This window comes from Chelonia mydas, chromosome 2 (genome assembly GCF_015237465.2).
Source record: "Chelonia mydas isolate rCheMyd1 chromosome 2, rCheMyd1.pri.v2, whole genome shotgun sequence".
Classification (NCBI taxonomy): Eukaryota; Metazoa; Chordata; order Testudines; family Cheloniidae; genus Chelonia; species Chelonia mydas.
This window is the reverse complement of record NC_057850.1, coordinates 115,244,311-115,267,767: the sequence shown is the minus strand read 5'-3', so window position 1 is coordinate 115,267,767 and position 23,457 is coordinate 115,244,311. Positions and strand designations below refer to the sequence as shown.

Sequence of the window (23,457 nt, the reverse complement as noted above, 5' to 3'; positions counted from 1 at the left end):
GTAGTTCCCAGGATCCTCCTTCTTCCCTTTTTTAAAGATTGGCACTACATTAGCCTTTTTCCAGTCATCTGGGACTTCCCCCGTTCGCCACGAGTTTTCAAAGATAATGGCCAATGGCTCTGCAATCACAGCAGCCAATTCCTTCAGCACTCTCGGATGCAACTCGTCCGGCCCCATGGACTTGTGCATGTCCAGCTTTTCTAAATAGTCCCTAACCACCTCTATCTCCACAGAGGGCTGGCCATCTCTTCCCCATTTTGTAATGCCCAGCGCAGCAGTCTGGGAGCTGACCTTGTTCGTGAAGACAGAGGCAAAAAAAGCATTGAGTACATTAGCTTTTTCCACATCCTCTGTCACTAGGTTGCCTCCCTCATTCATTAAGGGGCCCACACTTTCCTTGGCTTTCTTCTTGTTGCCAACATACCTGAAGAAACCCTTCTTGTTACTCTTGACATCTCTTGCTAGCTGCAGCTCCAGGTGCGATTTGGCCCTCCTGATATCATTCCTACATGCCCGAGCAATATTTTTATACTCTTCCCTGGTCATATGTCCAACCTTCCACTTCTTGTAAGCTTCTTTTTTATGTTTAAGATCCGCTAGGATTTCATCGTTAAGCCAAGCTGGTCGCCTGCCATATTTACTATTCTTTCGACTCATCGGGACGGTTTGTCCCTGTAACCTCAACAGGGATTCCTTGAAATACAGCCAGCTCTCCTGGACTCCTTTCCCCTTCATGTTAGTCCCCCAGGGGATCCTACCCATCCGTTCCCTGAGGGAGTCGAAGTCTGCTTTCCTGAAGTCCAGGGTCCGTATCCTGCTGCTTACCTTTCTTCCCTGAGATCCAGAGACCGTTATTTATAACCTATACCCAGTATCTCTCCTATTTGACTGTATTTGCCAAATGCTTATATAAAACGTGACAACGGATTTTATCACTGCATATTTGTTTTAAAAAAGTTATAATTCAAAGTATTATTTTCCCTCCCTGAAATTAGATATGTTGTGCGAAAATATATGTTCAGAATGAATATTATTCACAATTTCTGTAAGTCTGTTTAATGTAATTCTGCATTCACTAGATGAAAGCAATAATTTTCTAAATACCTAATATCCATTTCTGACTTGAAAACTTTATAAAAGAAGGATATACACATCAAATTTAGCACACACTAACTTGGGCAAAAGCAGCAAACCAGAAGTTCAGCAGAGATTGTTCAGTGATTTGCCAAGTTTCAGTTTGTGTTGATGTTAAATATGTTTAAAAAACACAGACTTGTTTTTATTTGCTTAGCAAAGAAAAACATCCCTGAGCTAAAACCAAATGTTATCAGAAGAGGTGTGAGTGGGTATTTGCATACATAAGTTATGCCAATTTAGTAGAATTAGAATACTTTTGAAACATTTATGATCTTGAAAACCCTTTCCCTATTTCCGGTGATTCCATTTCTGTTTCTGTGGGAATGGAAACAGAAGTGAAGGAGAGCTAGAAAAAGAGAAGTTAGAATAGAACTCTTGTAAGTTTTTAGTAGCTGAGGCTGAGCGCTACAAAAGCTGTCTTCCTTGCCAAAAGCACATACAGGCATTTGGAGCCAAAAAATCTGTTTAAAGCTTTGTGGCAAGAGGTAGACAAACTATCATTAAAAAGAACTACTCCAATATGTTTTTCTCCCAGTTTCTAGATGTAATGATCTGAAAGAAAGTAAACAGGCTAGAAGTCCAGACTTGCTATTTAAGTGCTAAGTATTATATTTACGTAGTTATACAGGACACTTAAGCAGCTATAACTTTCATGAGGCAATCAGATGCTGAATTACATAATACCCATTTAATGCTTGTGTCTGTATAAAAGCAGAGAATCAGATCTTTTGCAGTAACAACAAATAAATCACTCAACTATTGTACGTGAACAGTTGTACATAAAATCTGTACATAGTGGACTAGGACATCAGTGACTTTTACCCTGAAATATTGATTATTTTATAGAAATATTGATTATTTCATAGAAACAGAGATTGGAAATGGAGAAGTATTTCTTTTTTAAGCACGCAGAAATGTGCTCGATCTCTCCATTCTCCTCATCCCTTCTTCAGTTTCCATAGTTCTCCTCTTTGTTCCCATTAGCTACATGTTACTACCCTCTCTCTTCTCTCTCATTTTTGTACAAAAGAGCTGAAGGTGGGTGAAGCCTGCCTTCACAGAGCAGCTCGATTCCTTCAGAAACCCACAACTCGTTATAGCAAGGCTGTCATGAAGTGACCAATCCCATCTGGGAAAAGGGTGCAGTTTACGGTAGGCTTCAATCCATTGAACATAAAATATGCAACAAAATAATCACTGGACTGTGCAGCAGGGTATAGCAAAAACTATACAAAATATGGAGGTACCTGGGGGTAGCGCCCTTTACAAGCTCTCAGATAACACAATGAAGAATGCAGTATATCAGGTATTCAGATAAAATTGAGGAATGTAATGTAAATGCCTAGATAAATTATATACAGAGGAACCTACGTGTTCAAATACCAATACAACAGGATTAATGAATGACAATGGGGATGCCTTGCTTTTGTAAATTTGCCTATTCATCATTTTATTCAAATAATACATTTGTATATATTGTAAAATACACCCTAAAGTATTCTGCACTGTGACTAGCTGAATACTGTATGAGAATACAGTCACAGTACATACATATCCTAAGTTGGCATCCTAACAGGAAAATGATTCAGCCCCAAGTAATGTCTCTCTAGATCATTAATTATGAGAGACTATTTGGGAATGAAACATTGAACAAAATCCAGTCCTTGGGGATTTGTGTAAATAAATAATAAATATGCTTATTCTTTTGGGGAACAGAGAGAAAGTAATTTCATAGCACTAAAAGGCATTCACATACTGTGAACCACTATGGATCTGAAAGGAACTGGCGCTTTCACAGTAAATAGCACTCAAAATTTAAAGACTTTCTTTTGACAACATTTCCATTTGAAGTCAGATATTAGAAATGCAGTGTGCCGGAAAGATCAATTTCTCTATCCTTTTCTTCACTCCCTTCTATGTGAATCTGATTGCTGGTGAGGGCTGCAAACCTGAGCTATGAAGTCCAATCACCCAGCAAAACAGTCTGCACGATGATTTGTGTGGAGTCACTGTCATCCAAGGTATTTTCATGAGTATGTTTTATTTCTCCTCTTACCTCAATTTTACGGCATACCTTATATTTATAAAAAGAAAAGGAGTACTTGTGGCACCTTAGAGACTAACCAATTTATTTGAGCATAAGCTTTCGTGAGCTACAGCTCACTTCATCGGATGCATAAAGTGGAAAGTACAGCTCTATGATACAACCGCATTTGCTCCAACCCCTCAGACAAACACCTACAAGATCTCTATCAAGCATTCTTACAACTACAATACCCACCTGCTGAAGTGAAGAAACAGATAAGACAGAGCCAGAAGAGTACCCAGAAGTCACCTACTACAGGACAGGCCCAGCAAAGAAAATAACAGAACGCCACTAGCCGTCACCTTCAGCCCCCAACTAAAACCTCTCCAACACATTATCAAGGATCTACAACCTATCCTGAAGGACAACCCATCACTCTCACAAATCTTGGGAGACAGGCCAGTCCTTGCTACAGACAGCCCCCCAACCTGAAGCAAATACTCACCAGCAACCACACAACAGAACCACTAACCCAGGAACCTATCCTTGCAACAAAGCCCGTTGCCAACTGTGCCCACATATCTATTCAGGGGACACCATCATAGGGCCTAATCACACTATCAGAGGCTCAATCACCTGCACATCTACCAATGTGATATATGCCATCATGTGCCAGCAATGCCCCTCTGCCATGTACATTGGGCAAACTGGACAGTCTCTATGTAAAAGAATAAATGGACACAAATCAGATGTCAAGAATTATAACATTCATAAACCAGTCAGAGAACACTTCAATATCTCTGGTCACTCGATTTCTGATCTCAAAGTGAGCATCCCTCAACAAAAAAACTTCGAAAACAGACTCCAACAAGAGACTGCTGAATTGGAATTAATTTGCAAATTGGATACAATTAACTTAGGCTTGAATAGAGACTGGGAGTGGTTGAGTCATTATACTAAGTGAAACTATTTCCCCTTGTTTATTCCTTCCCCCCCCACTGTTCCTCAGACATTCTTGTTAACTCCTGGAAATGTGCTGGAAATGGCCCACCTTGATTATCACTTCAAAAGGTTTTCTCTTCCCCGACCCCACTCTCCTGCTGGTAATAGCTCATCTTAAGTGATCACTCTCCTTACAATGTATATTTTTTCATGGTCTGTGTGTATATATAAAATCTCCTCACTATACTTTCCACTTTATGCATCCGATGAAGTGAGCTGTAGCTCACGAAAGCTTATGCTCAAATAAATTGGTTAGTCTCTAAGATGCCACAAGTACTCCTTTTCTTTTTGCAAATACAGACTAACAGGGCTGCTACTCTGAAACCTTATATTTATATTCATCTCTGTCTAGTTTCAGGAAACGTCTGTAAAATACCCCGTTTCGGGGGTTATCCCAAACCTTCTCAACTCATGAAACACAGCTGGCCTTGAAAGTCTCCACAGAACCCTCATGTGAACTGCTCACTGTGGAATATCATATCCCCCTTAAGTTTTAATGTGTCTCCATTCAACAACACACAGGACAATCTGATTATCCCAAACAATAAAAGACTTCAAAATAAGTTTAATAACTCTTTCTTCCCCATCCAGAAGTGCTGCTTTATTTCCACTCTACCAAGAAATATCTGAAAATACCTTGCATCAAATAGATCTGGGCATAGTTTATGGATTATGATGACTAAAAAGCAATTAAATTCAGTTTATCTTCGAAAACGTAGTCGGCATAGCAACATGATTATGACAGCAATAAAATATCTTCATCATCTTGGTCCAATCCTGCCATCATTGATGTCAATGGGAGTTTTGATGATCCAACACTTATTCAGACTTCTCTGATTCAATATGAATTAAAATAAACTTTCATTTCATTTTCACGTCATTTTTAGGAAGTGAGAGGCATTAATATTGATGGCTCTCACAGCAGACAATTACAGTACTTGGAACACGTTCTTGTGTATATCCGGTCCCTGAACCACACACACAAAAAACTGTACAGTGAGACAAAATATTTTTTTTTAAATACAACCCGACAAATACATAAGAAGTGGAATGAAAGCTCAAACAGCATACAAATAATACTGGGTGCAATCCTCCAATGTATTCGCACCCTCACTTCTCACTGAAGTCAGTGGGAGTTGAAAGCACTCAGCTCGTTGAAGGATCGAACCCATAATCCAATAAATAGCATATAGGTAACAGAAATATAGAGAACAGTAGAACCTCAGAATTATGAACACCAGAGTTACGAACTGACGAGTCAACCAGCCACCTCATTTGGAACCGAAAGTACACAATCAGGCAGCAGCAGAGACAAAAAAAAAAAAATAAAATAAAAGGCAAATACAGTACCGTACTATGTTAAACATAAACTACTAAAAAAAATAAAGGGAAAGCAGCATCTTTCTTCTGCATAGTAAAGTTTCAAGCTGTATTAAGTCAACGTTCAGTTGTAAACTTTTGAAAGAACAACCATAATGTTTTGTTCAGAGTTACAAACATTTCAGAGTTATGAACAACCTCCATTCCCAAGATGTTCATAACTCTGAGGTTCTACTATATACAGAATTGTTAGATTTCTATATGGTTACACAAAATCATTAATCTGAGGGGGGCAGGGGGTATGTGAAAGCTGCTGATTCAATAATCGTGATAGGTTCATGTTGCCTTTACTTAATCAGCTTCTAAATAGAACTAGTATAAGCATATTTAAGGCAAATATATTTCCTTTCAAGAAGAAACTGTTTGCTAGTTTTATTTCTGGTGGTGCAAGTCATTACTTAATAACTAAACTGAAGTATCTATTTAAAAAAAAAAGAAGAAAACATTTAGATTTAATTTTAATTGTCCTGAATCTTATCTGACAAACTCACCATACATAAAAGGTAAGAAAAAAATCCAGGTAGCCCAAGAAACATAGCATTATTTATTGCTAGAAATTCACATTCTCTGTCTTTCATGACTGGCATCTAAGCCCGTAGAATATTTCACAAGAAACATTTTGTGTCAATATTGATGATGGCATACTTTGAGAACAAAGATATGCAGTGAGCTATCAATTATTATAGAAATGTGTATGTTTGCTAGAATTTAATTTGGGCACATGCATAAAATCCTAAGCAAGATACATAGACCCATAATGGAATCTCTTTAAATAAATACACTTAAAAAAAATCTTCTGCTTGTTATGCATTTAAAACTCCACATTGTTCTACTCTGTGATCATTTGTGCCTATTTTATTATAGAACAAGACTACCATTTATTACCAGGACACATAACAAAGGCTTCTCACTATGTAGGAGTAACAAAAACTTTCCAAGTTTGTTTAAAAGAAAAAATAGTCAAGAATCCTCCTACAATATATAGGCTTTTCCAAAATCTAGGGCATTAGAAACTCCCCTTTTTCCTTTCTTCAGAAACGTAGAGGCCTATATAGAGCCAGAGATTAAACTGGATTTTAAAACATAGTACTACTTATTATAAAGTTTCGGTCTCTCTCTCTCTCTGGAGTAATGTTGCTAAACTAAACGTCCCTTTCATATTTAATTACAAGTTTGGGCTTTTCCCAATGCAGAGTCAAATTCTCTCTCAACATATTACAAAATTAAATTAGAAAAAGAAAAAAAAACCAACTAGCAACATTTGTCTTAAGAAAATACAGACTCTAACCATCTTCCTGTTTCCAAAGCTGAGACTTGCGTTAACTCATGTAGACTCTGACAGATTTGTATCTTTTTTTAAAAAAAATGTCTGTCTGTAATGGTCTCCATTCAAATATTTTCAGATCAAATCACTGCTGTTGTGGCTACTACAGTATTTGGCTGATCTGCAAGTATGCTAGGAATGAAATCAAGTTTAATTTCAGTGTAAAACAGACTTCTTTTTTCTGTGAAAACCCTAACAGATTAACAAACTCTGATAATCTGGTCCCTACACATGACCAACTTTCTTCTTTATCTAGATTTGCATGATGTATGACAGCTGATTTTCTTTGCACATCTTTCACTCTCATTTTAGGTATTATTACTAAATCCTATTTCTGAAAAATGACATGAGTCAAAATGCGCTGTTCAAGCAGAACTAAAGAGTAAAGCTTTGGAAAACAGACCGTATCCTTACTTTCATGTCCTCAGATGGACACAGAGTCAGGTAACAGTAACCCCATTTAGCCCTTTGGAACTAAAGACTGTCATATTTCAAATTTCCTTTAGGAAAAAAATAGTGCCTGGGGTTTCTAGAAGTTATCTGTATATGTAAGATTCTTAAAAATCCTGAACAGGGAACAAATGAAAAGAAGATACATCCGTAGAACTCAGGACATCAGTTCAAAACCAGACTGGGGTTAGAGACTAAAAGTTGTCACCATATGATGACCATACTCTGGAGGACGGGAAATGACTGTGCTGATCTCAGTCCAGTTCCCAAAGACACAAGCCCACATCTCAGAAAGCATTACTACAATTGTCAAGCTTTATTGGCAACCTCAGCAGAGGACAATAACTTGATCAACATGGAAAATGAACTGTCTTCTCACTTCCTGAGGCACTCCAGGAGGTGGCACCTGTGCATTTATCTAGCATGGTACTCATATGAACCCACAAGCTGCAATGTCCTCAGGACACCCTTGTGAGGAAGAGAATATTATCTCCATTTTACAGATTGGAAATAGGCACAGAGAGACTAAGTGACTTGCCTAAGATCACAAAGGAAGTCTGTGGTGAAGGCATGGAGAACTTGGAGTCCTTACCCCCAAGGAACCAAACTAGCCACTGGACCATTCTTCACTGGGGGAAGCTTACACTTGTCCTGTTCTATATCCGTTCCATGCACAGATGACTTCATTTTCCAGTGCTGTCTTCCTAGCTCTTTTCACGGACATTAAAAAAAATTAAGGAGAGAAAAAATAATTATTTGCAAATCCTCCAGCTTTTGAGCATGGAGATGTCTGTGTTTATGTGAATACAGGGTATAGATTATATTAACATGACTAACTGGAATAAACTATGACAGCACATTTTCTTCATTTTTTGGCTGCAATTAAATTGTTGGGTTTCACATAGCTGGTTAGAGCTAATTCTGTACAAGGAGTTATTTTGGGTAGTGTGGGTGGGAAACATTCAGTGATTGGTTTAATTAATCTTTCCTCTCTTTGGAATAGCAGAGAGTGAAAGAAGAGGGCTTGTGTCAGAGAGAAATACAGCACAGGGAAAGACTTTTTATGAAGGCTGTGCTGTTCACTATACTGTTTTTCCCAACTCTTCCATACTTAGGCCTTGGCTACACTTACACGTTATACCGCAATAAAGCCGCCCAGAGCGCTCTAACTCACTCCCCATCCCCATCCACTGGAAAGGCACATAGAGCACTCTGACTCCCTGGCTAGAGTGCTGCTGGTACTCCACCTCCCCGAGAGGGATAACGTTTGCTGCGTATTGGGTGAGATGCTGCAGCGTCAGTGTGAACGAGGAGTTATATTACAGCGCTCTGATTGCCCTCAGGAAACGTCCTATAATCCCATTAACTGAAGTGGCCTCTCTTGTCTTTGTTGTGAACTCCGACAGGGATGCAGAAGTGGCCCTTTCAAAGCTCCATTTCGGAGTGCCGGCTCTGAGAAAAAAACAAACAGGTAATGTCTGCTTTGAGTGAGTGAGAGAGAGGCGGTGGAGGAAGGGGGGTCTGTACTTACAATACAGCATGCTGACACTCTCTCAGCACCCCAAAACCTCACTCTCTCTCCCCCCACATACACACAACACACTCCACCTCACCCCCTCCCCATTTGAAAAGCACGCTGCAGTCACTTGAACACTGGGATAGCTATCCATAATGCACCGCTCCCAATGCAGCTGCAAGTGCTGCAAATGTGGCCATGCCAGTGTGCTTTGAGCTGTCAGCGTGGACAGACTGGAGCGCTTTCCCTACTGCGCTGTACGAAGGCTGGTTTAACCCAAAGTGCTCTACATCTGCAAGTGTAGCCAAGCCCTTAGTCTCACACTGGAATATAGACCTGCCTTGGTATTTCCTCAAGCACGTTGCAACTGGAAATGAGAGAAGAGTGAGTATTTGGAGTAAGGATGGGAAATAATGTAGCATTCTAATTGCAAAAAACTCCCACATGATTGTGCGAGTGCTGCTGAGGGTTTTTGTCTCTGTGCACCAATCTGGTGGGATGCGGGAGGATTCTTTGGAAATTATTGAAAAGTCTGAACGTAATGAGGCAGGTTCAAGAATACAATATTGTTGACTTCTTATAGGTTACATTACAGCTGCCACCTAGGATCACTTAAACATTACTGTTCTTAATATGCCGAGTGTCAACCAGGGCTTAATAACCCAAATGAGATCTAAATAGAAACTTTAAAAATGAGCTTTAAGGAAGAAACCTTTCAGTAATATCCTGCCAAATGGACTAGGCTTTTGGAAGATCATGAACATCGAAGTACAAACACCTTATTGCTAACTATGTGGTAAAAGTGTGGCTTGCAGGATACACATGACCTTCCCAATATCAGTGAGACAAAAGGTTAAAAGGTCTCGAAGGCCCAGACATTGATATTTACTCACATTACACAAAGTCTGGGATAACAGCTGGAGCTTTTTAAACACACTCCCTTTGGATTTATTACAGTAACAATAAAATCAGCCATTAACCACCCCCCCCCCCCCCACCATACAACATCTAACGAACATGTCACACACAGCCCCAACCAATTTTACCATAGGAACGCAGAGGTAGAGAGGGGGTACCATTAAATGACCCACAGGGAAGTTGGGGAAAAAAAAAAAGAATGAAAATCTAAACTTGGCAAGTACTTTAAAAGGAATTAGGAGAGAGATGAATTAGCCAATTAATTGGGGGAACTTTGTCTGAAGTTGAGGAGAAGAAGCAGGTGTAAGTGGGCATAGGTTTTCCCATACCCACAGTTCTTATTATTTAGGAAAACAAGCATAATGATTTTTATATTTGTCTATGGATTATTTTTTTGGCAGCAACAAACGGAATGTAGGATTGTTTCTATAGACAATGTTAACGGTGACGTTAGCCCTGTGCTTGAGTCCTAAAGGAAGTAGTGCTGGAACCCCAGAGATGGGGGAAGCTTGCTCTGAGTGGGGGAGGGCTGAGGTGCCTACTGGGGGGAGCAGCGGGAGGCCTCAGGAGGGAGCTGAGGGGAGCAGGGCAAGGTAGGATTAGTGGGGGGAACTAGGAGGGATATAGGTGCAGTGGGGGAGCTGGGAGAGGCCCAGGGGAGCAGTGGGGCAACTCCCCAAAGAGCCCATTCAATCCTTACCTCCCCCCACCTGTGCCTGGCGTGTGTGTGTGTGTGTGAGGGGACTCCAATGTCTATGTCCCTGCTACCGGGTTCCAGCTCCTTCCTATGTGTCCCCAGCTCCCTCCTTGCTGATCTGCTGCCAAGTGCCCCCTACCTGAGGCCTGCATCAACACCTGACAGCTCAAAGGAGGCTCTGTAGCCAGGGAGGGGAAAGGGGCTGGCCCAGGACCAGCTTCCCTTCACAGGGACACTGGCATCAGGACCCCACTCCTTCCATGGAAGCTGGGAAGCAGCTAGAATTAGCAGAAGTACCAGAACAGAAGTTCCCAAAAAGGTGCTGGAACAGCATTCCAGAGCATTCCAGCACGACTCAAATGCTGCTTTAGGTCATGTTCTGTCAAACATATTTGAGGAAGTACCCAGTTTAAGTAGTCAAAACTTCCCATAACTGTCCTCATTCCCTGGGCTGTTGTGAGGATAAATACATTAAAGATTCTGAAGCACTTCGGTATTTGTTGATGAAAAGTTCTATATAAGACATACGTATTATTATTATTCCAGTGATATCAGTGGTTTAATGTCAAGGATCATATTTAAAGATATATGCATGTGACACAACTAACATATTAAAAACAGCCTATGCCACAGGCCAAATAGTATCACTAACAAAACACCCCTTCAGAAATCTTGCATTATAACAACTCTCACATCATTAGAGTTTGTGAATCCACTGATCAGCAGTCTGACATCAGAAAAAAAAAAAAAAAAGCATGTCACAGGGCCTCTTAAAATATTTATCATCATTCTATTCTTCTTTGCTTTCATTCTGTACCTTTGGAGTCTATTCTGAGTAATCACAAAAACACACTGTAGAACAGGGGTCAGTAACCTTTCAGAAGTGGTGTGCCAAGTCTTCATTTATTCACTTTAATTTAAGGTTTTGCGTGCCAGTAATACATTTTAATGTTTTTAGAAGGTCTCTCTCTATAAGTCTATATATTATATAACTAAACTATTGTCATATGTAAAGTAAACAAGGTTTTCAAAACGTTTAAGAAACTTCATTTAAAATTAAATTAAAATGCTGATCTTACGCCGCCAGCCCGCTCAGCCTACTGCCAGGCTGGGGTTCCATTCACCTAGGCCGGCAGCTGGCTGAGCGGGGCCCTAGCTGGCAAGGGGCTGGCAGCAGGCTGAGCGGGGCCGGCGGCCAGGACCCCAGACCTGCAGTGGGCTGAGTGGCTCAGCCCGCTGCCACTCAGCCCGCTACCGGTCTGGGGTTCCGTCCGCCAGCTCCTGCCAGCCAGGGTCCCCGCTACCGGCCCCGCTCAGCCTGCTGCCGGTCTGGGATCCCGGCCCTGCCCACATAGAGTGGGTACCTACCTTCTCCCTGGTTCTAGGCCAGTCTCTTCCTCTCTCTCTGCACTGAACTGAGGGTGGGAGTGCACTGAGCACAGGGCTGGGGGTTGGGGTGTAGGATCTGGCCAGGAGCTAGAATGAGGGAGGGGACTCAGGGTTGGGGCAGAAGGTTTGGGGGTGGCTGCTTACCTGGGCAGCTCCCATTTGGTGCGAGGGGTGGGGGTGGGAATGTAGGGGTTGCAAGAGTCAGGACATGGGGTGTGGGGGGGCTGGGTAGGTGTGTGGGGGTGCAGTAGTCAGGGCAGGGGGCTGGGGGTGTTGAGGAGGGTGCAGGAGTCAGGGCAGAGGGCTGTGGGGGGGCTGGGTATGTGTGTGTGGGGGTGCTGGAGTCAGGGCTGGGGTCGTGGGGGGTGCAGGGGTCAGGGCAGGAGGCTGGGGTGTGTGTGGGGTGCAGGGATCAGGGCAGAGGACTGGGTGTGTGTGAGGGGGGTGCAGGGGTCAGGCCAGAGGGCTGGGATGTGTGGGGAGGTGCAGGAGCGGTTCACGGCAGGAGGCTGGAGGGGATATGCCCTGATTCCACTCCCCATCCCCATCTCTTCTCCGCCTCTTCCCCAGAGCAGCAAGCGTGCTGCAGCTCTGCTTCTCCCTCTTGCTCACAAGGGCCATCAGCTGATCAGCGGCAGAGAGGGAGAGGAGGAGGGGCAGGAACCCAGCACGGCATGGGAGGGGGAGCTTGCCTGCTCTGCAGCAGCAGCTGTCAGGACCAAGCTTCTTCACCCTGCCCCGGGGCAGGGGAGGGAAGGGGGGGCGGAGAAGTGCGGGCTGGGGAGGGCAGGATTTTTAATGGCACGTTGCTGCCTGCCGGGGTCCCGGCCTGGGTTCGGCAGCGGGCTGAGCGGGGCTGGTGGCTGGGACTCGGCAGGCAGCAGTGTGCCATTAAAAATCAGCTCGCATGCCATCTTTGGGATGTGTGCCATAGGCTGCTGACCCCTGCCATAGAGCATCCAAAATGCGCTCTAACAGACACTGCTCCCAACATCAGCTACAACATATAGGTTTAAATGTTCAAACAGCTGTGTGTATTGTTTATCCGTACAACTGACTGACATACATTGAAATTATATGGCTAAACTTCAGTGTATGAAAACATTAGTCCCTGATGCAATTGCAAGAAACTGTGTATTGTAATACAGAAAAACACACATACAAATGCTTCTCTGTGCATATTGTCTAATGTATATAAACAATGGAATCTACATATAATTTAACTCTATTCATAGCACTGGGAAAGGGGAAAATACGCAGACTATGTCAATGTACAAATTGCAATTCTGGTTACAGTGAAGCTGATCCATAGAAAATGACTTCATACTATAAAAGATTTCTCTCTTTCTCTCTAAACAGATGCATCCTTATTCCCTATGCAGAATACATATGTTTAGGGGACAATTTCCCAAATGTATGCATGCATATACATTTGCATATGCCTGATGTATGCACACATACTCAATACATGAACACAAATTAGGGTTGCACAGATAAGTTAGATAGCTACAAATATAGGAATGCATCTAACTTTGAAAATTTGGCCCAGTGTAGAATAAAACAAAATGCCTATGCTGCACATACACAGACATACTTGCAGTGAGATGCTCATACATTAAAAAAAAAAGTTAAAGTAGATTCAGAGACACCTGTCCCAGACTCCCCTGCCAATTTGTGTGTCTTTACAATCACATCTCCTAGTTTTTTTTTTTAAAAATGGCTCTCTCTCCTCCCCCACTCTCCCGTTTAAAAAACCCCCATAAATAACATGGTAAACTGACCATGAACAAAATGCTGTCAAATGCACAAAATAAACAGAAGATACAGAGTTTTTTCCTCTAATTTCTTTAAGTTTTAGTAATCTTCAGTGCTACTTACAGTAGTGGGTTAAAAGTTATTGGATAGAACTTTACGGTGTTTCTTTAAACTATTTAGGCACAGTATCGGGAATTATATATAAGGAACATACTTTTTAACAAATATTTAGCAAGGAAATGGGTACCCATTAAATGTCTGGCTCACCCTATAAGAGCTTGTTTAATCTGGACTGACCCAATCTTAAAACCTATTTAACAACATTACATAGCTCTGCACATACTCAAACAAAAGTTATCAGTGGGGAAAATATAAAAAGGCTTAACCAATAGATGGCAGTATGGTACTTCCCAAGTCATTCCAGCAAATCCTGCTTAAAAATAATAAAAGTGTAGGTAGCTGTTTAACTGGTTAGTAGGGTTGCCAGTCCTCCAGGAGTGTCCTGAAGTCTCCAAGGAATTAAAGATTAATCTTTAATTAAAGATTATGTCATGTGATGAAACTTCCAGGAATAAGTCCCACCAAAATTGGCAACCCCACTAGTTATTGTATAACTGATGTATGTATTTGGCTACAGCTCAATGCTATATATGCACAAATAAATAAATAAATAAAACATACACGGTGTATTTGCATTATCATCCCAGCTCTACAAGTCTTCCCTGCTCTGCGTTCCAAATCCAATCAGCTCCTCATAGTAGAGTTACAACCCTGTGTATTAAAAGATGTGCTTTATTTGATGACTAATGTCCCATGACCCATATCCAACAAGGAGATACTAGAAAGCATATTAGTTTAAAAATATTTTTCAAAATGGTAATCATGCAAGGGCTCATATGCTGTGATACAAATTAAGATTTTCTACCATAAAGAAAATGTTGTGGGGAACTTCACCTTAAAAATAAGTCTACTATATTCTTCACACCCTTATTTCTTAAAATATAGGTGACTACACCTCCTTGTAGCCAATGAACAGAATACCTCATGGCATTATGGACCTAAATTCTGCTGCAAGGTTCCATTTCTAATAGGGAAGGATCTCTTCATCAGCAGAGGTGGGCAAACCACGGCCCATGGGACCTTCCTGCCCGGCCCCTGAGCTCCTGGCCCGGGAAGCTAGTCCTCAGCCCCATCCCTGTTGTTCCCCTTCCTCCGCAGCCTCAGCGCACCGCGCTGGAACACTCTGGGTGGACGGGCAGCACAGTTGCAGAGCTGTGGCCTGACCTGGTGCTCTGGGTGGTGCGTCTGTAGTGCTGCCAGCTGCTGGTGCTCCAAGCAGCACGGTAAGGGGGCAGGGGGGGTTGGATAGAGGGCAGGGGAGTTCGGGGGGTGGGCAGGGGCGGAGGTGTGGATAGGGGTTGGGGCGTCAGAGGGTGGCAAATGGGGGGTTGAATGGGGACAGGGGTCCCGGGGGGCAGTCAGGAAGGAGGGGGGGGTTGGATGGGTCAGCAGGGGCAGTCGGGGCAAGGGTTCCGGGGGTGGTCAGGGGACAGGGAGAAGGGGTGGTTGGCTGGGGCAGGAGTTCCGGGGGGGGGGGGGGGGGATTAGCGGACAGGGAGGGTTGGATGGAGCAGGATTCCCGGGAGAGCCGTCAGGGGGCAAGAAGTGGGGGGGTCGGATCGGAGGCGGGGGCTGGGCCACGCCTGGCTGTTTAGGGAGACACAGCCTCCCCTAACCGGCCCTCCATACAATTTTGGAAACCCGATGTGGCCCTCAGGCCAAAATGTTTGCCCACCCCTGCTCTATAGCTTAGTAAAGAGGGGAAGAGTTTTTACGTAGTCCTGCCTTGAGTGCAGGGGACTGGACTAGATGATATACTGAGGTCCCTTCCAGTTCTATACTTCTATGATTCTATAACTTTTGTGGCACTGAAAGCTGCAGCAAACTTCATGAAACTATATGGTGGCAAGCGATACACAAGAAAACATTCAGGAAATCAGCTTTATTTATTTAATTATATTCCCTATCACTCCCAACTTAATTAAATTGAAGTTAAGGTTACATGGATCAGAGGTTAGGCTATTGTTTTTCAAGAATGGGAGCGTGAAAAAAACAAAAAGCCCTCAAAACTAATAAATGCAGAGTTAAGTTGTACCTCTCAAGCAAGATACCAGTTACCTTAACTTCACCCATATTAATGATGCCAGCCCACTATCTTCTTTTTTTGCATGCAGAGTATTGTTTCATTCACACGTGTCTCCCATACTAAATGTGACAATTTGTCATCACAATAGTTTTTGCTTTTTTCACACAAGTGCTCCATTACCATGTTCATGACCTGTGATGTTTATATTTTGAGAGATGCTAGCTTTGTGTCTCATGATGATGAAAGGTCTGCTTTCAGTATGGAATTTGTCTTTTCAGAAATGTATAAAATTCTCGCAGCACAGCAAAAAAAGATATAAAGTAGCTCAACCACTATGTGACTGAAGCAGTCTGGTTGGTGGGTTCTCCCCCCACCCCGGGGGTGGGTTGCAGGGAATGATAAAATTAAACTGTTGATTTATGGATGTGGTAGTATGCTTTTCAGATTTTTTCAGGACATTGCTACATGCGGAAAGTTAAAGTAGTTTTGATTCCTTGACTGAGAATTTTAACTTTAGCTCTGAATTTCTTAGCTTCCCAACATTGGACTTTTAAAAAACTCTAATGTTACTGAAAAGCAGTATGTATGCAATACTCCTGGGGGAAATCTGCGCCACTGCGCAATGCAGAATTTTGCAGAAATTAATGTGTGCGCAGAATTTCCTTTTCCCCACAGAAATAGGCTGAAGAGCTGCTGGCCACCACTAGGGGCCGCTGGACCCAGGAGAGCCCAGCTCACACACAGAAGACACTGCTGCAGGGAGGGGAAGAGAGCTAGAGGGTTCCTGGCAGCTGCAGTTCCCTGCACACCCTGAGGGAAGGAGGCGGCAGCACGCAGGAAATTCCACACAAGCCTGGGACAGAGATCAGGCTGTTTCTCCCTCTGGATCCCTGAGCTCTGAGGGGTAGAGGTTGTTTGGGCTAAGGGGGGCCCTTGGCTGGGCTCTGGGGCTGCAGGAGGTTCATGTGGCGGGGGGGCCATGACTGGGCTTGGGGGGAAGGGAAAGAGAAACAGGAACTGGGTTGTCATAGGGGTTTCTTTAACTCTCTACTTCTGGGGGAAATTTTGTGTGTCTCTGTATTGTTACAGACATACTTGCTGACAGGTATTTTGAAATAAATTACCAAAATAATTGAAACTGGCATGTTTATATTGTGTTATTTTGACAAATAAAATTTACAGAATTTTGCTGAATTTTAAAATATTGTGTGCAGAATTTTTATTTTTTGTGTGCGGAATTTAAAAAATATGTATATTTTTTGAGCAGAATTCTCCCAGAAGTAATGGAAATACCAGTATGTGCCTGCAGCTAACTTTACTTTAGCAAAGGTTTTAGTGAGTGAATTTCCTTAGTTTTTTAAAAATCATCATAATATGTATGCAGGAGCAAAGGAAACTTATGATGTGAGCTTTCCCCTCTCCTTTCTAAAGTCTGCAGGACATAAGGGTTATTATTGGACATTTTCTTTCTAGAAGAGGGGAAAATGTGGCAGTGGAACACATAAGAGCAGTACAGGGATAAGCAAAAAAAAAAAAAAAAAAGATAGGGAATTACTAGTGGTTTTCCTGACATCTCTGCCCAATAAACTACCTGTAGTTGCAACTAGTGCAACCCACAGAGGAGCACAGAAGACCTCCAAGGAAGCGGAACTGCGTGAGAGCTGGGCTTAGGGAAGGAGAACATCCTTCTCCTCCTTTCTTGTGGGCTCCCTCAGTTCTGCAGAAGGAAGAAACTCAGAAAACTCTAGCAGGCTCACTCGGGGATCTCACACCTTTATGAGTCTTAGAAGGATTGGCAGCCATCCTTGCAAGCCTTCAGATTGAAAAATGACATTGATCCCATTAATAAGTCTCCCTATAGACTGGGTTACATTTGTCTGACAGACAAAGGCTGAGTACCAGATTTTTAAAGGTATATAGTTGTTGTTGCCCTCAGCATTGCAATACCTAACTAATTTAGGAGCCTAAATCTAATTGCCAAAAGGATTTTGGCACTTAGGATTCTAAACGCCATCAACTGTTGAGGGAATTTAGGCTAAGTGCCTAAAACCTTTTTGAAAATTAGATTCAGGCTCCTAAATCAGTTAGGCATTGCAACACTGAGGGTAGCAACGACCAAATACCTTTAAAAAGTTGGGCCCTAGAGAATTACGTATTAGGTTTCCAGAAGTTATCTGACATGCTATACTAAGCTCACCAGAAATGACATTCCCTAGAGATGTTGCTAAAGAAAGTATTAATAACTTCTGGCAGTTCATATTAATCAACTAAATTTTGGCACTGGTCATTAGCTAGGAGACTTCAGTAAAAATAGCTTCTCTCTCTTCCTTTTTTCCTTTTTCTTTTTTTAGTGACAAGTAGCAAATATAGTTAGACTTTTGCAAATGTGTTTAACAGCTAATTTTACAATATAGTAATTCAGGAATTCCTTGTTCAATTCGCTTTAAAATTTTAAGAAAAATTCAGCTACCAGTCTAACCTTCCCATTCTGAGACCAAAATTGGGCTTATACCAGAAGCTCAGTAGCAGTCTTAACTATGGAACAACTTCTGCCCACACTTGTAGCGAAGGAGAAGCTGCATCAGAGCAGAGATTCAATCCCATAATTCCATGAGGGGAGGGCAGCCCTAAAATCCAGTCAGGAGAAGCATTAAACTGCCAATTGTCCCAGGCCTTTTTTAACAACCTGACCACACCTCCTCTTTGAGCAGGCACCTGGGTAGATGTAAGCTGTGCTGATGGATCCCAAAAGATAAACCAAACCGGTAATTCTCTGATTGTGGAATTCCAGACTACATGGGGCCTTGTTTGTATCACGGATATTTTCTGGCTCTGAACAGTGGCTTTTTAGAGCTGAAATGCTCCATACTGATACATTAAAACAGTAATTTTTCAGAAAACGTGTTATCTTGAAACTACTGAAGCTGCAATTTTCTCCATAATTCCAATTAATTAGCAGATAAAATTATGGAATTACTGACTTCTTCCTGCCGCTTCTGAAAGCAGTTTGTCAGATTTTTGTGGCATCCCTACAACAATGCTATGCCAGGACAATAATATCTAGAGCCCACCAGTCAAAAACCCTCAACTCAGCAAGAATGGTAGAAAAGGTGTTTATTAAAAAAAAAAAAAAAACCTGAAGAAAAATTCATAAATTGATGCACAGGATATTTTACAGATCTCCTATAGGATTTTTCTCACCTTGTTGGAAGCTTACAAAGAAGAAGAACTAGAGTCATTTAGTCTGCAAGTATTTTGTCAGATATCATGGGCTTCATCCTAATGTTATGACAGATAATGTGACAAGTGGGATTTATGTGCCTGTTTTGGGGGAGGAGGTAAGTGCTGCGAACATGAATAGCAGCAGCTGGGGAGGAAAGCATGACTTATTCTGCTACCCTGAAACTGAAATTAATCAGCAACCCCTCCACCAAGGCAGCAATACCCAGGCAACAAAATGCCATCTTATGGAGTACCAGAAGTCATTAAAACAAACACCACCACCACTAAAAACTGTTAGATTTGCCAGGAACCTAATTTAAACCTAATTAGACCATTCGTTGGTCTCAGCTTATTGTTGTTTTTGTTTTGTTTTGGAAGAAAGGGGCAAGATATTTTGGATCTATTCATTAGAAGTCTGAAGCAGATGGATGTTCCATTTCAAAAAGGATTTCAAGATTTCAAAAATTTGCTCTGTTTCCCTGACTGGAACAAAATCCGATATTCCAAAAATCTCCATGAAGGAAAATTCAGAAAATAATTTTTGTTCTGGGTCAAAACATTTTGTTTTGACAGAGCTGAAACGGTTTGTTTTGATTTCTACTTTTAAAATTTTGTATTATCATACACACACAAAAATTTGATACCAAGTCTTTTCAAAACGTTTCATTTTGACACTGTTGGTACTTCTCTCAATTTTTTTCTGAAGTGAAATTCTGTCATAATATACCCCAATTTCGAAGTGTTTCCATTCCAATGAAGTATGGTTCCATGGAAGCCACTCCAACCAGTTCTACCATTAACTGCATAAGGAGAAATTAAAATAACTTCATTTCAATGTGGCATCAATGCACTCCTTATGGAAAAACTTCAGCAGGCGTTATCTCCCCAAATGAGAAGGGAAAAAGCATTTGATGTATATTTACCACCACACCAACAAGGAGAGCAATATTTAAGAGACCACAGGCCAAATTCTGCCCACAAATACATGCAGGAGCTCCCCAAAGACCTCAGTTAGAGCCATATAGACTATACACTTATCCCTGGCTTCCAGGAGATTCATGATGGCAGTGTTAAGCAGTGTCCAAAGAGAAATCTTCTCATCCATATGCAATTTCCTCAAGGACAATTCTATGCAGGATATACATTATGCACATTTTTGAAAAGATGATTTGCTAGTTGATAATTTGCTGTAAAGGGAATGACGTTTCAAGGGAGAGGGCTTGGACCCTAAAAGGAAAGAAGTACTAATGTGTTTATTAATGTCATCCACAAAGAATTCCCAAATTACACCAATGTTCCTATTTGAGGCGTTCTTTCCCCCTTTCTAGTCTCTTTTGGAACTTCAGTTTTCTCTAAAGGCATTAGTAAAGTCAAAGGCCTTTAAATATACATGGAGTATCTGTACAAAAGACCGATCCTTACCCAGTCATTCTTCTTCCTTTTTGTGCATGTAAGGAGTGTAGAAGTCATAAGTTAAAATGGCACACTGGATCCTGCAGGAGAAGTTCCTTGTATATAAGAAATGGATTCAACATGGAAAGCATCATAGGAACAAGTTTGCTTCAAGTTTTGGGGCAATTCTAATATTATCTGAACTGGTCTACCCCTCCTTGCTTGCACATTAGAGGGCACAGCAGAAAATAAAATAAATTCTGTGGCTCAGGAATGCTCTTAATCAGCCTTGAGAGAGGACTGGTGATCTGAAAGCAAATAGCTAAGTAGGTTTTATATAGCAAGAGGCTAGGGGATAAGGTAGATGAACAAGTGGCTCTCCTCCAATTCTTGTCACCTAAATAAGCATTTTACATTTTCACAACACAAATCCAAACACACATGTATGGTGGAAAGTTAGAACTCCTCAGATGAGCAGGCTGGGAAAGACTCAGAGAAGTAGGAAACCTTCGGTAATTACTCAGTCCAAATCAGATCACAGTGATGATCATGAGAAGGTCATCCTTTTTGAATCAAAATTACTGCCCATTTCAAATGAAATAATTGTATGAACTTTCACGTATTTTAGTATCAAGAACATGAGAAACTCGATCTTTGTTCATCTTTACAAGAAAAATAGAAAGTAAATATACTTTAATTACAGTAGGAAGGAAAATTCTGGAGCTGAATATGCCATTGAGCAAAGAAATATATATATATATATAATACAGTTAAGCTAATGCACAACCTTTTAACTAAGTGATGAGTAATTAAGATTTATTTGCTGATGAAAAAGAGACCATAATGTTGGTAACCAATTCAAATAAACTCATGAGAATGTATTTATATTATGAGAATGGCATGTTACCTTACTCTGTAATGCTTCAAGCTCTCTCTCTATCCACTGCAAATATTCATAAAGGAGAGATTATTTACCTTACAAGTGACTTGAGATTATTTACCTTACAAGGTGATTTTGTCCCTATGGGTGCTCCATTGTAGGATGTATGATGCCTCAACATTTTTAGATTATCTCAATGTCTATGAATTGTGGATGTTTCTAACTATGTATCCCCCACGTAGTTCTTGAAAAGGTTATCACATTAATAAAAGAACATCTTATAAGTGAATCAGCAGTAGGCATTGTTGACGTTTACTACATATACTGAACATTCTTAACAGCTGCTAACCTGAGGAGTGGAGGCGATGCCTTCAGTACTGGATCATATGTACATTTCCTGCTGCTCAGCTGAAATACCTGATGTGTAATTTTCCAAAGTTTACACTCCTCATGTTTTCAAAATATATAAAAGTATAATGATCTGCTATTTATGTACAAGGCAGAATGTTAAGTCCTTATGAAGGAGGGGAATACGTTTAATCATTCTCAAGTAACCCACTCTCCTAAATCCAAGAGCGGCATTGACTGGCTTTGAAGTGAGTCACAATCCCACATTTTCCATCTGGAAGGATGAATCTGCCCCTTGTCATCAGGCCACTGCAAAGGCAACCCCACTTTTGACTACTTAAATACAAAATAAAAACCAAATGTGCAACATCAGGCCCCTTTAAAAATTCTTTCCTGGCTGGCTGATATTCTGGACACTAGGCCTGCTACCTGTTGCTGCTGGGAGGGATGGATAGTGCTGTGTTTTCTTAAACCTTGCATTTGAGGAGCACTCATGTAAGTATATTTTAGGATATGAAAATTAAAAAAAAAAAAAGTTTCTATCAGGCAATCATTATAAAAAGGGGGTGAAGGAGAGGAGTTAGCTGGTTAGTGGCTAAAATATAAAATTTGATTGTCAAGCATTTTCCTCTTTTTCCAGCCCGCAGCAGTAAGCAGAACAGCCAGTGCCATGATGCCATCTTCCAGGAAGCCAAGAAAGGTGAAAACTAGAGGGAATATTCTTTCCTATTCCAGTATTCTTTGCCTCCTCTCCTGGAAGCATGGAAGCCAGCACTTAGCTCTCTGGATCTAATTCCTTTTTTTTCTTCCAGTGCCTCCTTTTCTGGATCAGAAGAGATAGCAAGATGCAAAGTAGAGGGATAAGGAGAGGAAGGATCTGGTGCAGGGGAGGCCAAACCCAAGCACCTGTACCCTGCATCAATCTGGGCAGGTTCCCAGCAGCAAGAGAAGTCTGGGGAGCATGTTCCAGGATATCCTATGCTCACTGATAGGGCAGACCTGCAGGAACTTATTTCCATTCTCAAAAGGAATAATAGCTGTTCGTATCAGATCCTTACCCTCTCCAACCTCACAGACTTGATTGTCTCCAGCTGGTCTCCGTTTTTGAAAATTTGCCCTTCTTTTTCTGCATCTTTCTTTGAATTCCTCTAGTGAAACCACTGTAGTATCCGGAAACTCCAAACACACATAATTTGAGAACATCTTATCTGTAGGCCATTTTTTAACATTCAAAATTAAAAACACAACATTTAAAACGCTGTAGTAGAGAACAAGGGGGGGATGGAAGAAAGCAGGGATACTGAGGGTGAGGCAAAAATGTGGCCTAGTGAATGGTTGGAGCATGGAGGCTAATGGGGTTCTTATGGGGAATATGGGGGAAGAGCACAGCTCTGCAGCAGCTAGAAGGGGACACTTCTACCCATACAAGACCCAAGATATTGAGACCACAAAATTGTAAATTTTAAATACAGAAATGTTTTTTTAGATAATTTTTGAGGGTTTTAATTGCTTTCAGAGAGCCCTTTACAGTGGGACCTATGGTAAACAAGGCAAAGAATCCCAAATAATTTTTGTAAGTTATCTAAAGCTGGTCCATTAGTTTCTCTATAACATATGTGGCTTATACCACAATGCATGATGGTGCGGTGAAGTAAAAAGACTTTATTGCCAGACTTCTTTTTAAAGGCCATAAACAAAGTCGACTATTTTCCTATCTTTTTAAAAAATTTTGTATGTATTTAATAGTGTGGTATATTTCTGTAATTACTAATCTATAAGGAACATTTTTTAAATTAAACCATGTTGATGTGTCCTTTAGTATACTGACACTTCTTGGCACTGGACGTACTCAGCTAGTGAGTGTTCCCAAAGCAT

At 41.4% G+C, this 23,457-nt stretch overlaps 1 protein-coding gene and 1 long non-coding RNA gene across 13 annotated transcripts in view; one reads left to right on the top strand and one right to left on the bottom strand.

The window, feature by feature from the left end:
- The window catches only part of LYRM4 (LYR motif containing 4), a 150,301-nt gene that overhangs the window by 23,328 nt on the left and 103,516 nt on the right, over positions 1 to 23,457 (bottom strand). For 3 of the 12 annotated variants that reach the window (XR_006288707.1, XM_037893205.1, XM_037893208.1), the window contains one exon: positions 6,071 to 8,771. The exons of 8 other annotated variants lie outside the window; for them this stretch is intronic. Coding sequence is in view for 1 of the 4 variants with exons in the window: in XM_037893208.1 (XP_037749136.1) it covers positions 8,745 to 8,771 (27 nt within the window). In the remaining 3 variants the exon portion in view is untranslated. Of the gene's footprint in view, positions 1 to 6,070; positions 8,772 to 18,837; positions 22,791 to 23,457 lie in introns of those variants that run through there. One more of the 12 variants, XM_043540169.1, reaches the window with a different exon arrangement.
- Positions 844 to 22,545, top strand: LOC122464554. Its single transcript, XR_006288709.1, has 3 exons — positions 844 to 3,158; positions 22,223 to 22,282; positions 22,395 to 22,545. It is a non-coding gene; the product is annotated as an uncharacterized LOC122464554 (long non-coding RNA).